The sequence below is a fragment of the Syngnathus scovelli genome, chromosome 7 (genome assembly GCF_024217435.2).
Source record: "Syngnathus scovelli strain Florida chromosome 7, RoL_Ssco_1.2, whole genome shotgun sequence".
Classification (NCBI taxonomy): Eukaryota; Metazoa; Chordata; class Actinopteri; order Syngnathiformes; family Syngnathidae; genus Syngnathus; species Syngnathus scovelli.
In genome coordinates this window covers 11,267,389-11,284,384 of record NC_090853.1, presented here as the reverse complement: position 1 = coordinate 11,284,384, position 16,996 = coordinate 11,267,389, and the positions used below count along the sequence as shown (strand labels likewise).

General features: G+C 39.6%; 1 protein-coding gene across 4 annotated transcripts in view; it reads right to left on the bottom strand.

The window, feature by feature from the left end:
* The window catches only part of limk1a (LIM domain kinase 1a), a 32,827-nt gene that overhangs the window by 4,452 nt on the left and 11,379 nt on the right, over positions 1–16,996 (bottom strand). For 2 of the 4 annotated variants that reach the window (XM_049725469.2, XM_049725472.1), the window contains 10 exons: positions 15,502–15,640; positions 4,864–4,973; positions 3,444–3,659; positions 3,180–3,285; positions 2,698–2,918; positions 2,149–2,335; positions 1,840–1,926; positions 716–847; positions 496–555; positions 216–281 (listed from right to left, as the gene is read on the bottom strand). In XM_049725469.2, coding sequence (XP_049581426.1) covers positions 216–281; positions 496–555; positions 716–847; positions 1,840–1,926; positions 2,149–2,335; positions 2,698–2,918; positions 3,180–3,285; positions 3,444–3,659; positions 4,864–4,973; positions 15,502–15,640 — 1,324 coding nt within the window. Of the gene's footprint in view, positions 1–215; positions 282–495; positions 556–715; positions 848–1,839; positions 1,927–2,148; positions 2,336–2,697; positions 2,919–3,179; positions 3,286–3,443; positions 3,660–4,863; positions 4,974–7,922; positions 8,071–15,501; positions 15,641–15,809; positions 15,833–16,996 lie in introns of those variants that run through there. The other 2 variants (XM_049725470.1, XM_049725471.1) reach the window with 2 other exon arrangements.

The following is a 16,996-nucleotide window of genomic DNA, read 5'->3' as shown; positions in this document are numbered from 1 at the left end:
ATAAAAAAATCCACAGAAATTGCAGCATATTCAACTACAATCTGCTCTTTGAGATTTACTTAGTAGTTACCTACTCTCTGATTAAAATAAACTTGAAGAGTGCATTGTAAGAAGTGCAATTTGTGTTAACAAAGCTCAGCCTTGTTTTTTCAAGTGGCAGATCCACTGTGTTGAATGTGCAAAGAAAACATGTCCTTTAAGATAAGAGTTCTTACCTCCCGGACAAGACAGTTGTGAGAGTTCAGGTCTCGGTGGATGATGTTCATGGAATGCAGATATGACTACATGACAGACAAGAAAACAAACGTTTGCAGTGTTAGTTTAAAAAAAAAAAAAAAAAATGTAGCATGGGAACAAAAGTGCCTTGTTTCACTTCAAGAGGCCAACATTGTGACAACAGGAATTCAAGTCATGCGTGACATTGATCATTGTGCAAATGGCAAGCCAAATACACAACAAACACTGAGCTAATCCAAATGGAATTCATGAACTCACCATGCCCGCAGCTATGTCCTTGGCAAAACTGACCCTCTGGTTCCAAGGGTAGTTGCTATCCTGAGAGAGATAAGAGATATTGACATTAACATTGGAAAAAATGCGACATAAAATAGATATAAACCTTCATTTGGACTGACTATTGTAAAAAAAAAAAAAAAAAAAAAAAAGGACCAGAGTCACTTAAAATGTACTCCCCAAGCACATAAATTCCTCTTACCATTTTCTTGATGATTTCCCTCAAGGTGCCACCCTTGATGTACTCTGCTATGAAGTTCAGTCGCTTGTCTTTGTAGAGGACGCCGATGAATTTGAGCACATTGGGGTGATCCAAGCAACGCATCACCTTCACCTGATGAGACAATACACGACGACAGTTTTATAACTTCCGAGTCAACAGCAGAGAATTCACAACGCCTTCTCACATACAGTAATTGCTTGGTGGTCAGTTTTAGAGTTTAGGGCTGTTTCCCAAACTAATGGTACCAGAATAAAAACTTCTTAGTTGTGCTGTCATGATGAGTCATCCTTTTCTTTTTTTAGTTTGTTTAGTAGTCCATTCTACTCATGTATGTGTATAAAAAAAATAGATTGCCTCTTGTAAGGGAATTGTTCTTCCACTATAAATGCTGCCCCGCTCTTACACAATGTTTCAAGGAAATCAGTAGCTTCAATGTTGTCATGTGCAAAAATAACATTATAATTATTACAATAGTCTATGCAAATTCTTGAGAGTATGACTTCACCGTATCAATGAATGAAACGGTAGAAATCATATGACTCTGTGTAATTAAAGCGAAAAAGGGAACAATTTCAATCTGTTCTACTCTGTAGTTAATTGTGTAAAAAGAGGATTTTATATATTATATATTTATTATGTTATATTTTTATTACATAGAAGATGTATAAAACATGTTTCAACCCATAAAGGTCAACCTAAGATTTTTTTTCTGCCTCTAGATGGCACTACTACCTTTAGTCCATCTCCAATGAAGACTTGTGGTGACGCTGCATCCAAGCAGCCTATTTCAAGCACTTCAGGATATTATTCTAAGGAGGTTCCATCCTCTGTTCCTTGGCACTAAACCACCATCATCAACATGTGAACCTCAGAGGACACCACCTACTGTCATCATGAGGGCTGGACCGTATCGCCAAGTACCTTTGAGGTCATTCTCTCGTCACTTGATCCGCCCAAAGGAACACCTTCGTGCAATATTGTGATCATTCCACAAAGGGCGTTCCTTTTAAAACATTCCTTTTACACCCAGAGGTGACGACAAACATCATTCATCTGCTATGCATTTAAAAAAGAAAAGAGGATATCCTCCCTCAATCACTCACCTCTTTCAGGAATGTTCTCTGCGTTTCATCATCGAAGCGAATCAGCTCTTTCATAACCATGACCTCTCCTGTCTCCCTGTGGGTCACCTGGAGTCAAGAGCAACTGGAATTAATCCTCAACAGGAGGCAATTCATAAGTTCACCATACTGCTTGTGCGTATTAGAGGTGCGGGTGAACGAGAGCCAATTTCAGCTGACATTGAACGAGGGCCAACACCGCTGAGATTCTAACCCAGAACCTTGCATCATCACCCTCATCTCTCAAACACAGTTATGTGCTCCACTTAAATGTAATAGCATCAAATGTACCTTGATGGCCTGTCCAAAGCAGCCCTTCCCGAGCACTTCTCCGTGGATGAGGTCAGACGGGCGAAAGATGCGGTGCGTCCGGTTGGAGACGACTCGAAGCGACTCGGAGCGGTTGATGTCTTTCCTCGGCGAGATGGGGGATGCAGCTTTGCTGGAGCCTGGCGACTTTTCGATGCTGTAGCTCCGCCTGGAAAAATTGATGCAGCATTTTATGTTAGACATTTTTATGAGGGTTGGTAGAGAACATACACTTAACAGCAATGACCCATGAGAGCTAAGACAAAAGCTTTATTGAATTTTTTTTTTTTAATGTGAAAAATGTGCAAAACAGCATTACAGTGCACATTATAAAGGAAGACGTAATTATACAATTACAGTTCTTATTGCATTGTAAAGAAGTTATAGAACAGCATAAACATTCCTTAAGCTTAAAAGTAAGTGGTGCAAACAAACAACAGTAGATTTAGTGCAAAATGTTCACACACTTTTTGCCAATTCAACCATCGACAAATTACTGCAAATAAGAAAACAAAGTTAGTAACATCTTACGTGACAAGGCGTGATTTCAAGTTGCTCATGTCAGGGATGGGGGATTGTGTGATAGGCAGGATGGGTAAGATGGGGCTGGGCCCCGCAGAAAGTGGCGGGGAAAGTGGGCCATCCACCTGCTCCCCAGACTCTGAAGAGCTCCCGTCTTGCACCCGACTGTGAGGGTCGTGTTCGATGGTGAGCTGCAGCAGCCGACTTGTTTCCTGAATGAGCAGGTCGATCTGAGAAATATCACAATAAAAGGTCAATCTAATGTCATGATAAAAGTAATCGTGGAGAAATGCTTTTACACACTTTTTTTAAGTGTTACCATCATTTGTTTTCATAATTCCATAAATGTATGATTACGATAATCTTTTTAACCACAAGTACAATTAGAGGCACATCAAATGGTTTGGCTCACAAAATTATGCATCAAATGCAGCAGGGAATCCCTAAGTGGCATAATGAATAAATTGGCTTGCGGGCTGTGTGGCAAATACCTCATCCAGAGGAACGTTGTGAATGGGTGTTCCATTGATTTCTAGGATCCTGTCTCCCACATGGATGGAATTTTTGACATCTGGACTAAAGCAATCAGCATCAACCCTGGGGAGGAGGAATAAAACACTTTCACAACAAAGGAAGATTACTCACACTTACTATTAAATACAATCATTCATCTCTTGTCTGGCACTGTTAAATATGTCATTGCATTATTTATTGACCTCCTTTTTGTTCACAAAAACATGGGCTTGCATACTCACTGAGAGACCCTGACGGTGCGTCCGAGTTCAGGACTGCAGCCTTCATTGGGGCTGAGCGGCTGGTCGATAGCCACCGAGAAGCCCCTCCCCCGTCGCCCGTTAGTACCCTCAGCGGAGGCGGGGATCGACACCAGCGTGACCGTGTGAGGGATCCGCGAGCATGGCGAGTCCGGCAGCGACACGGGGGTGACGATAGTCTCGTAGTAACAGTGTCCACTGGAGCGAGGGCAGAAAACATTGAGAGGTACAGAATTCTTAATCATGATTGACTCAGTGACTTTAAACTGCAGAGAACACCGCACCTGTATCATTTATGTTATGTTTTTTTTTTTTTTTTTTTTTTTTTAAACATCATTTCCTCTTAAGAATGAAGACCAAACACTGGTTGTTGCTGTGTCTTGTCGAGCAATAAGTTCTCACTAAAACCACTGCATGAGTTGTTTTTTTTCTTTCAAGCCAAAGCTAGAGATGCCACATACTAACCCCCACAGCTCACCCAGCTAACAGTAAGCACTATTTGACACACATACTGAAAGGCTCCAAGGCATATTAAAGATTTGGTCAAACTGCAAGCCCAATTACTGCCACATCCAAACAGTGTCTAGATGACTCATGCAGATTGGTCTGAGTTTCAAAACATCACTTAGCACCCAAAACATGTAAATGAAAGGTTTCTACAGTGTCTTTAATAGATTTCACGACTTCATGTGGCTTCAGAAAGTCTTTGGAAGTGTTCCTGATTTGAGCGTGATTAAAAAGTGTGCACTCAAGCTGCAATTATACAGCTCATGAAAAATTATATTCAATTTCTTTTTGGTCGACTGCTTCTTATTTGTGGTTTTGGGTGCACTTCAAAAGGGCTTAGATATTTTATTTCTTTTTTTTTTAGATTTTAGTTTGCAATAGCAGCAGCTAAAATAAATTCTGGGTCACAACCCACACCAGAAGTTGCATTGCAAGACTTTAGCGGCCACAATGACCACTTCAATACAAAGACACGCAACTAGGACTGCAACTAACGATTCTTTTAGTCATCAATGAAACTGTAGACTCGTCTTTTTAGATTAATTGCTGAATTGGATGATAAAACATGTTTTTATTTCTGTCCCCTTTTTCTAAACAGGACCTCTAAGGCTTGGCCTTTTTATCTTGCACTGCCATTTGCTGTCAACTGAAAATGACATCACAGTTAATACCTGAGCCCTTTGGCACTGCGATGTCATTTTCAGTCAACACCAATTGGTAATACAAGACGAAATGGCCGGCCCCTGAGACGTATAGGGCGGTCATCGCCAGCCAATTGCAGAGCACATGTAGACAAATGACCAACCAGAGACATTATTTGAACCCTGAATTTCTGAATTGCGAGGCAGACTTCCTTCTGCCAAATTAAAAACACTTGTCAAAAGTCATCGCTCACCAGTAGAGTTTGGATCGCTCCACCAGAGCATACGTGTCTCCATCACCGATGAATGTTCGGCAATTCAGACAGGTGAAGCATTCAGGGTGATACTTTTGCTCCCCTGCAACCTGTGAGAGAGAAAAACAAAACTGCACTGTGAATCGGGTATAGCCATGTCCAAGGAAGCAAAACAAGGCCTGTGAGTGGTGTGAGAAGTAGGGCAAGGTCTGGTAGATTACATTTGCTGCTGCCAGATCTCTTCTTGAGCTTAGGGCGGTTGTGCAAAAAGCAAGAGAATTGAGTTAGAGCCAAAAACAGAGGCAGCAATGAGCATTATAAATCAACCAGATCCCTCTGCAGATTTCATTTGTTCATACAAATGACATTAACTCACTAACTGCATCAGATAAATCACAAGACCTATAACATATATGTTATACTCAAATCTGAAGCTGTTTTGTTCCAGACTAAACACACACGCTTGTGACATTGATTAGTGAACATCAACACCACGTCATTTCTAAAGAGTCCCTTTTAAAAAGTCAAACTGAAACAAAATGAAATGGAGAAATCCGAGACAAAGAGGAGGAAACATGGGCAGCACCGTTCCAAGTAGAATCAATTAAATCAATTTCCAAAGCCACATGCCTCCTGCTCCACCCTCTGGGGAGAAGAGCACTGACAACAAAAACACACACAGAGATGACAGGAGCATATAGATGATTTTGGAGGTCATAGTAAAAAAAAAAGACCTAAATTGGCTTGAATGAAAGATTTATTATGATTTGATGAGAAATGTTAACATAGGGGCCATAAACAGTTATTTTATGACATGATTTGACATTTATTGCATGCAAACACCATCTCAAACAATTAAGGAGGAAAGAAGCAGCAGTATAAACAAATCATATAAAAGAAATACATTATTTAGGACCCGTGAAGTCAAAATAATTTATTACTGGATAACCAATTAAATGAGGAGTTCAGGAAATGAATGTAGTGCGGTGTCTCTGTTGTGATGGAAACATGACCCGTGTGTGTGTGTGTGTGTGTACGCCAGGAAACAGGAAGAAGAGAGGACAGCTGGACAGGGATGAAAAGGGTGTGCGGCTCTGCACAACATGACACCGCAGCTGCCATTTGCTTAAACACACACACACGCAAACACATACGCACACAAGTATACACACAAAAACCACATACGACAGACGACAGCTGTGGTCGTCATGCGGAGGAAATGCATCCACCCCAAGGTGGCAATTATAAAAGTGGAAGATATTAATGTTTGAGAGATTTGTGAGGAGAATGCTTGTGTCCACCATGTGACTGTTGAGCAACCAACTAAATGAGATCGTCTGACGTCTGTGATCAGGCTGTTGTAGTTTATCAACTGTGTATGATCTCATCATGGTTTGGAGTGTGTGACTGAGTGTGTCTGAGAACCATAGGGCCTTGTGGCACCATCTTTTAAGAGAACAAATGTATCCCCCACAAAAGAAACCAGAACTGTTTGGTGGCTTCAAGGGGAAGCTTATTATTTTGCAACACAGTTTCTACTTTAATGGCTGCGGGGCTCACAACACAAATGAGGTCATTGTTTTACGTTCCCTATTGCCAACATATTCAGGCCCTTAAAGGGCAGCACGTCTTGAGTTTGTGCTTAGCGTTAAGTTATTATTTTTTATCAAAACAAGTTTTACTTTTTGAAATGTAGGTCAGTGGCAGACAGGCGTCCTACCTTGCTGCTTAACACAAAATGGTGACAAGCAATTGACTTGAATGTGCTCACTGCTCATTCTTCTCTTATGAACATCTGACTTCATTGTCACAATAACATTTACTATGATATCACGATGGCAAGATTTGCAAAGATGAAGTCACACCTTCAAGTTTGTTTGTTTTAACGTGTGACCTTTTGCTTGCTTCTGAAATGCGCACAGACACAATTTTGAGCCAATCTGTGTAATTTATGTCCAATTCCAAACAGGAAAACATGTGGATATTGCAATCTCAAATGATGCTTGACATCTGGCCAAATGCTGAATATTCACTGGGTGATGATTGCTTGTCTGGACAAAGAGCTTGATACCGAGGTCAAGCATTTGCGGTTGGAAACCACTATTTAAAAAAAAAAAAAAACACAACTAAAGATTGTAACAGCCAATAAACACGTAAGCACACACGATTTATGAACAACATTTTAGAACCATTAAGATAGTCTGGTTTAGAAGACAATGACCTCATCAACTGTGGACACAATGTTTCTCAATGGGTTCACCAAATTAAACGCAGATTTGGCTCTGCTTAAACTGCTTGTAAGAAATTTGACCACAACACCAAACAAGTCCTTAACACATCCATGGGCCCACAGCTTCAATAATGTCATAATTCTATTTTGACAACAAAGCCAAAACAACACATTTCAGTTGGTCACAGATACTTCCCTCACAGTTCACTCAAATGTGACAAAACCATTTCCTGTGCAAAACCCCCAAATATAATCAAGATCAGGCCTCTATATCAGAAGTGATGTTGCCCTTCAGAGTTGCAGAAGACATTATTTAGGGAAATACAATTAGGAAGCGAGAGGAAGACAGTAGGCTACATTGATGTACAGAGTGGAAACCCCCTTCTACCGTACGTACATACAGGCCTGGCTTTTAAGACCCTGCTAATGTATTTAGCCCTTTCCATCTATAACTGTAGAAATCACACTCACTGTGGCACTAAGGATTTATGGTCCAGTTAGGCAGAGATGACAACTTAAGAATGATCAAACAATCAGGACATCCATTTTCTCTAAAAAATAATGCCGATGTGCAATGGCTTATCAGTTTTATATGAAGAAAAAGCCTTGAGCGCATCTCAGAAAAGAGGAGAGCTTTGGAATTACGCAGCATTAAAGTGACCCATATTGAAATGACACATATTCCGCTGCTATCGGCTTTAAATTTAAAAGGGAGGAAAAAAATGGAGGAAAGTGCACGCAGGAGCCGGCAAACCATGTCAACCAATTGCCTTCTCCCGGCTCATGCATACTATGCATCATCCGCATCAGCATCCGTACTCCCACTCACCTTCTTGTCCCTTTTCCACAGCCGAAGACAGCAGAAGCTCCAGAAAAACAGGTCTCCCACCATGTCGGCCACCATAAGCTGGTGCCTCTGTTCTGTTCTAGTACATTCTAAAGAGAATAGGCGGCCTCAGTACACAAAACATACACACGAGCAGGCAGCGGTCACAGCGGCAGAACGCTGAAGCTGCACTGGGAGGGCGGGGAGGTGAGCAAACCCATGCCTCTGCAGCTGAGCTCATCCCTCTTGTCGGCCCTCCTCCACCAAACCCTCCCAGCTCGCCTACTTTAGCTATGACTTCATCACTTACTGCTTGGTCCCGCCCACTCTTGCACACGCGCCGGCCGGCAGTTTCACCCCCCACACACACTCTTGTGTCATCAGCAAATGCCTATTCTTTCCTTCAAATCTCCCACTTCGGCACATTTTAACCCCAACAGAGTGACTTACATGTTGAAATGGGGAAAAAAAAATCTTGTGGAATTTGCCCTAGCAAACTAAATCATATTACCATTTAGTCTTATTTCATCATGAGGTTCAATGATCTACAATTTGGTTGACCCTCACGCTAATATTTGGTAATGTACAATTACTGTTTCCATATACTGTTTACATTGGAATATTATTACATTTTGTATTATTTTCACTCTCTGGTCACTGATGAGCAGTTACAAGAAATTGCCATAGTAATTGAAATATCGATTGAGTAATAAAGTCTTGAAGCAATTGAGGCAAATGGAGTTCAATGAAGTATTTGGTGCTGTTCATTCAGTTGCACAGTCTAAATTTTATTTCACAACATGTCAGCTATGGGAAACTACATCCACACAGACCTCCAGTATGAACTATGGAGTTCATAACTTTCCAAATTTCATAACTTTTCCAAGACAACGCGATATACAGTATTATTTGTATATGCATTAAATATGTACTGTATTTAGCTTGACACTAACAGCTCTATTTAAGATGTTACAAATGCAAAATATGTTTGGATTTATTATTGCTATGAAGGCAGTTCACACACAGACACAGTTCTTGTATTTTGAAAAGTTCATATTACAGTAAAGAAGAAGTATAAGAAAAGGAAGTCTCCTCCGCCCACACAAACAAAAACAGGGGCCAGAGGAATTCACCAAATGAGCAAATAAAGCAAAGAGAGCAAGTCACAGTGTTGATGGACTGGAGCCATGCTGTGGACAAGCATGTGATACACAACGCGTGAGCTTTGTTAATCTTATTAACACTGTCCTTACTTTCTCTTCCAATCTCTATCACACCACTGTGTCACTCCTACGTCAGAGCAGCATTTCACTTGTCCTTGCCGTCTCAGTGTGCTGACCTGCCCCCTTGTATTATGCATGGGCTCAAGGCCATCTCAGTGGTGAGGTATTAATAGGCGGCCAGACATGTGCGTGCTAAGAATTCATAAATAAGTTACAATCGATGCTATGGGGAATGGTTCACAAAATTAGACATTTTAAAATTTATTATTTAAAAAGTTTTAGAGACGCTATATTTTGGCCACTATACTTTTATTGTATACCATGATTCGAACTCCTGCAAAAACATTAATCCACATCAACTACAGCAACAACACTCACATGGCTCATGTGCTATTGCCTCAAAGTGAAAAAGTGAGCACAGCTACATTGAAATTTGCTGGTTGCACTGCTAAGTGTGACATACTTGTTTCCTCAATGAGCATGTCAATGCAGTAGTGGAGGAGATTATTCACATTTGCTGATGTGTCCATGTGCCACAATGGGGCTTATCAAATCTTCCAGATAAGATCGGGACCGCAAAACATTTCAAGGGTGAAACCCATCTCCCAAAATAGAATACATGATTGTCACAAATTCGTCACAAATTCTTGCGGAAAGGGGAACTTCTTAAAAGCATCTGAGTCATTTACTAATTTTACAATATTTTCATGTGGTACTGGCTTGGAAATGAGGCAAATTGTTTGTTTTAACATTGGCTCGATTACCTTCTTTAGTGGTCAAAAGATGACCCAGCCTACACACAATTCAGGATGTGAAAAACTCCACGCTAAAATAAGCACACAATTTTATTGACAAGACATTAGTGTTTTCATTTGTGCTTAGCATTTACCCATTTATGATATTATAGGTTTTGAGTTTAAGTGTTGTTTTTGGGCATGTCAACAATGGTGAAACAGTGCTACACTTCAGTAGCATTTGTGTTCAGAATGTTTGTCCAGGTAATTTTTTATTTAATTTGTCACAAAAGTCACTTCATTAGCTAACAAAGTTTTTATTCACATATCACTAATGAGTATTGAAATGCCAGTTGTATACAGGAGGACTAGAAATAGTTGAACTGCAGGCCTGCCATACATATTGGGATTCACACAAACACAATTCTTCATCAGTTACCATTTTTTAACAATGAAGAACAGATACTTCATGTCTCCATGTCGTCAGACATCACAAAAACATTCTTATGAAACACAAACCCACCTCACACCCACAGAAGGTCACCAACCAGTTACATCCCACATCTGGACTTTCCATTGGTGGTGTTCCAACTAGACACACACAAACCGTGTGCTAATGTGTTGCTGTACTGCCCACAATCAGCAAAATGGAATTAAAAGTAGAAACCAAAACCACTCAAACAGAAACAGGATGCTGTTCAAATACCAACCTCATTGCCACCCATGATGATTTTAATTCCATCATTGTAAGCGTGAATGCTGAGTTGTCCTCTGTTACAAAATGGTTCAAAACAAATAAGTTGACACTCAATATAAAAAAAAATTACCTTCATGATCTTCTGCAATATAAATAAATCTTACCCCAAAGAACAGACCAAAATTTACATAAACAATAACAAAATCCAACAAGTTACTAGCACCAAATTCCTAGGTGTTATAGTAGACGAATCATTAAACTGGTCTGAACATATTGATTTGGTTTGCAAAAGATCTATGGAAATGCTAGGTATTTCACGAAAAGTTTGTCCCCTGGTCCATCCTTCTGCTCATCTCACTCTGTATTATAGCTTCCTGTTTCCTTTTCTCAATTACTGCAACATAGTCTGGGCAGCCACATATCCAACATACCTCAACAAACTACTCATCATACAAAATAAGTCCCTAAGAATGATCTCATTTTCAAATAGATATGAACCATCGGCACCACTGTTTAGAAATGACTCACTAGTGTCAATTGATAAAGTAAATATTCATCAAACCTGGAACGAAATTTATTGGATAATTTAAACTTTTTTTAACAAATAAAAAACTGAAAAGTGGGGCGTGTAATATTATTCGGCCCCTTTACTTTCAGTGCAGCAAACTCACTCCAGAAGTTCAGTGAGGATCTTTGAATGATCCAATGTTGTCCTAAATGACTGATGATGATAAATAGAATGCTCCTGTGTGTAATCAAGTCTCCGTATAAATGCACCTGCTCTTTGATAGTCTCAGGGTTCTGTTTAAAGCACAGAGACAACCATCAAGACAAAGGTACACACCAGGCAGGTCCGAGATACTGTTGTGGAGAAGTTTAAAGACGGATTTGGATACAAAAAGATTTCCCAAGCTTTAAACATCTCAAGGAGCACTGTGCAAGCATATATATTGAAATGGAAGGAGTATCAGACCACTGCAAATCTACCAAGACCCGGCCGTCCCTCCAAACTTTCATCTCAAACAAGGAGAAGACTGATCAGAGATGCAGCCAAGAGGCCCATGATCACTCTGGATGAATTGCAGATAACTACAGCTGAGGTGGGAGAGTCTGTCCATAGGACAACAATCAGTCATGCACTGTACAAATCTGGCCTTTATGGAAGAGTGGCAAGAAGAAAGTCATTTCTCAAAGATATCCATAAAAAGTCGTTTGAAGTTTGCCACAAGCCACCTGGGAGACACACCAAACATGTGGAAGAAGGTGCTCTGGTCAGATGAATCCAAAATCGAACTTTTTGGCCACAATGTAAAACGATGTGTTTGGCGTAAAAGCAACACAGCTCATCACCCTGAACACACCATCCCCACTGTCAAACATGGTGGTGGCAGCATCATGGTTCGGGCCTGCTTTTCTTCAGCAGGGACAGGGAAGATGGCTAAAATTGATGGGAAGATGGATGGAGCCAAATACAGGACCATTCTGGAAGAAAACCTGTTGGAGTCCGCAAAAGACCTGAGACTGGGACGGAGATTTATCTTCCAACAGGACAATGATCCAAAACATAAAGCCAAATCTACAATGGAATGGTTCACAAATAGACGTATCCAGGTGTTAGAATGGCCAAGTCAAAGTCCAGACCTGAATCCAATCGAGAATCTGTGGAAAGAGCTGAAGACTGCTGTTCACAAACGCTCTCGATCCAACCTCACTGAGCTTGAGCCGTTTTGCAAGGAAGAAAGGGCAAGAATTCCAGTCTCTCGATGTGCAAAACTGATAGAGACATACCCCAAGCGACTTGCAGCTGTAATTGCAGCAAAAGGTGGCGCTACAAAGTATTAGCGCAAAGGGGACGAATAATATTGCACGCCACGCCTTTTTTATTTGTTAAAAAAGTTTAAATTATCCAATAAATTTCGTTCCACTTCACGATTGTGTCCCACTTGTTGTTGATTCTTGACAAAAAATTAAAATTTTATATCTATGTTTGAAGCCTGAAATGTGGCGAAATGTTGAAAGGTTCAAGGGGGCCGAATACTTTCGCAAGGCACTGTATGTATGTGTGTGTGTGTCTGTGTTAAATACTATATATATGATGAATTAATATTTAGCTTGTTATGATTTTGTTTATTTATTTATTTGCCTGCACAGCACTTTTTTGTATATATAACAGGAGTGGAGCTCTCTACAAGCCCTAGGCTTCGTCTCCCTCTTTGCACTGTTATTGCTGTAATAATATGTGCTAAACAATAAACTAAATATTTGATGGCTTATAATTTACTTATGAACATGTTGTGACCAACATGATATAGCATTTTCTACTTTGCCCTTTAAATTAAAATATTTTATATTTGCTGTGTCATGATAACACATTCAATTAATTGCAAGCAGATCCTAAAAGCATTTCATTTATATGATATGCAGTACACAATGTGTTCTCCCCATTGTCCTTGAATGATCGATGACACACATAACACGTTCGTTTCAGAACAAAACGGAAAAAACTCGGGGAAAGTACATGATTTCACTTGCGCGGCATGTGATCGCTTGCTACTTTCAAACAAAACAAGGAAAAAAAAAAGTATCCCATGAAAGTATCAAAATTTAAATGCAACAGCACTGATAGTATAGCACCAAATAACTAAACTAAAGTCACTATGGAGAAAGTACTAACTCAACAATAATGTCCGGTCGTGACATGAAAAGGTATTTTGATTTTTTTTTTCTTTTACATAATTTCCTCACTTTAATGTTAAGTTCAGCAAATAAATAGATGAATAAACAAAAGTAAAGTTAAAATAATACAGCAAAGGCCGTTCAAGTTTGGAGATCCTCCAGTGTTGCTGAATTCAAGTAATTCTAATATTGGGCCAAAATACGTATCCCCACAGAGATGTATGTGTAAGACTCTATGACAGTTATTGAAAACGCTCGATTGTGGTTGTTGTCACTAAGAATGGGCCACCACTTATTAAATTAAATATTAAATATGACAATTCACACAGCACAGCGCCAGGTAGCTGAAATCACCATTGAAAAACTGTCTTTTTATGTTCACTTGGGTCATCTATGATCTTTACTGTTTGGTGCTCTTAAATGATAAAAAAAAGGAGAATTATGCAAACAAAAAAGTAATTTTAGAACGGGTCAAAGGTTTTTTCCTGGCGCCGTCTGAGTAGAAATAATTCATCATCCTGAATCACTGGCGTACAAATCAAATACCACTACTCAGCATTATTTTTTGCACTTTGCAGCTTTTTTTATTCTGTCTGCAGATTTGTCTACTCAAAGCAAAACAATGATAAGAGCAGAGTGAGGGTGGGACAGGATATACGGTAATTAAATTACAAGAGTGAAAGTCTCAGTTTAGCACATACATCCTCAGGAAAGGTCATAATTGACCTGAGTGGAGTCTGACAAGTGAGTTACTGCTCTCTCCAGGCGCCAATGAGAAAAGTCGAATGAACGCAATGCACTCCTGCTTCGATGCTAGTGATGTATTGAGCAGAAAAATATCTTGTGGCTTTTTTTATAGACCAAAAAATAGGTGAGCTAAAATCAACAGAAAATCTGTTGGTTGCGACCAAATATTAACTTTGACTTTTATTGTATACATTTGAATATCTACTCAACAGTGCTTACTGTATGTAAGTCGGGGTGACTTATTGGCAAACATTGTACATGCATCTTAAATGAATGAGAAGTGGTTCTCACAACGCAGCCAACTTTATTTGCAGGAAGACGAAAGCTTGTTTAAAAAAAAAAAAGTCTACCAAGAGCCACTTTTAATTACTCAAACTGTCTAGACTCTTGAATCATGCGTGTTGTTTTAAGATGGGGACAGATAATTAATTGTAATTTGGCTGGAACAAATCAGACTGAGGCAATAATAGTATCTCAATTGTCTATTAGCCTGTGAATTAGGTTGATTTCATTTTTAGATAAGAAAAGCTGAGATGAAATTGCAAGCTTGTGAAGTCGTTAAAAGTTGAGTGGAACAAAACCCCCCAGAATAATTAACAAATGCAACCACTTGCCGTTCACTTGAAGTCACAAAGCCTTCTGAAAATAGTAGCTGCACTAATGCTTTTTTGTTGCACCATAAAAGACCATTTTTAATTCTTAATTAAATTGCATTACAATGGGGCGCTGTTACATCTTTCTGGGCTTACCAATTTGATATGGTAGTAATACACCACAAATATGCCACTTCATGCTTAATTTGAATAAATGAAAATCAGTGACAGCATCTTTGAAAAATTACTTGCTTGAACAAGATGAATGCCAATTGGGCGAGTGTATAAATAAAAGGACTTCTGCTGAATTCAGTGAAAAATAGAAAGTCAATCTCATACTGTCTAAGTCAAAGACATAATTTTTCTTTGTGAGAAGATCAATAAACCAGAGAAGGACACACAGGACGAGGGATGATCCCCAATTCGCTTAAGACTCGGCGATGTTACATTATTGAGATTGCACTGCAAAGGAGATACACATGTCAAGGAGGAGACTATATTTTATCATGTGCAGTGAATCTAGTCTGTATTATTTGAGGCATCCATTTCCTAGGTCAGAGAACATACAAACGCACATCCAAATGCTATTCAGAAACTATATTAGAAAGTCTGTAGCATATTAATTATAAAGTGTTAGTGCTGCAATCACACAATGCAAATAATTTTCATTACATTGGTACTGCTTATCTTAACTCAGACTTGGCACATTTAATCCTCATTTTTACACTCGCATTTACGATATCTGGCAAGTGCATTTTTTCCATCAGCAAAAACCCCAAAAGGATTTATTATTCAAATTTGATAAGAAAGTGGAATTTTTGAGCCAGTCTTCAAAAAGCCAATGTATGCACTGTAAAAACCGAGGCCCTGGAGGTTAAGGAAAGATAAGTGTTAGCTGTATAATCCTCTTACCATAATGAGGCCAGTGGTGATGAGGTCATTGCAGCCATGGCACAGCTCGCCAAACTTGGCCCAGTAGTCTTTTTTGCAGAAGAGCCGTCCATCTTTTTCATAGTACCAGTGGGACAGCGAGCTACTGCACTCACAGCATCTATAACAAAGGAAATGCAAAAAGGCAACACATGAACCTTTGACTGAAAATAATGACTAATTTTTGTTCTTGTGGATATGCAACATGGTCTATATACAACTACCAGTTATTATGAACTTGACATGTTTGTTTCGAGTTGAGCAATTATCTTATTGTAAACTTGCCTCACTTTGTCATTTTTCAACATTTGACTCCAACACCAACAGTGAAAGGCAGATATGTTGACTCGATGTCCGTGACCTTTACATTTTACACAAATGCAGCAAGACAGTCCCGGTGGTGATAATGAGCGTGCTTGTAAAGGCTATCGCAAGCAATCCTAATGAGATAAACAGGCAAGACAAATGAGATCACAAAAACACACAGCTATGACTGAGCCTTTGTGTTTGTGTGTGTCTCCAGTGACTGTTTTTCAAAGACAAGCAATGCTGTCATCTGCAACATCATAATGACTCGAGTGCAGTATTGTCCGTTCTAACCAGCAAAGAATGCTTCTTTGACGCTGAAATGTGTCTTGAAATTACTTTTGATAAAAGCTGTGCCGTTTGAGGTGTCCATTTATTGGTCACCTTATTGATACCATAGTTTTGTTGAATGGGGATAAGATTACTGTGTTTCTATTTAAGGTAAATTTCAATAAAGAATCTACGAGGAAAGCTTCAGCCCATATTTTGGGCAATGCTTCCCAATTTAGAGTTGCGTGCGTTCAATGTAGTACCACATGCCACATGTAGTAGACTATATATACGCCAATATTCTAATCGCAATTTAATGTGCAATTATGACTGGATTAGTAATAATTCATGCAAACCTAACACATGAATGTCAGTCTCTGTCGACCAAATTTAAAACTGACCACTATTTCCCAACTAAACATTTTCTCCCCTTTTGTCTGCAAACAATGCCTTAAAATACTCACGGAGTACTCTGTCCAAAACTGAAAAGTGTGCTAATACCTACTTAGTGATACACTAATGTGTGTGCATGTGAAAAAATTTGTCTTCTTGCTCGTAATCTGTCTGAATCTGTGCGTGTGTACCAGCTGTGACTAAGTGAATGTCTCCCCCACTTCCTTCCTATCACTTGGCTGTCTGAACGTCCAATGCACATTTTCCAACAACGTTCCTCAGTTTATTGGCATTCCTCAGCTTGGGCCCTCATGTGTATTGCTGTAAACAAGCGCAGGTGCTGATAAACTTGCAGGTGCAGCAGTTTTCTTCTTTTGACTTTGGTCAAGGTCATTTCTGTCGGCAAACTCGCTGCACTCGCATTCACCTTGTAATGGCAGAATACACAATTTATTCATGCGCCACTTCATTGCAGGCACACCCTCCCTCTTGAGCATCTGAGCATCAG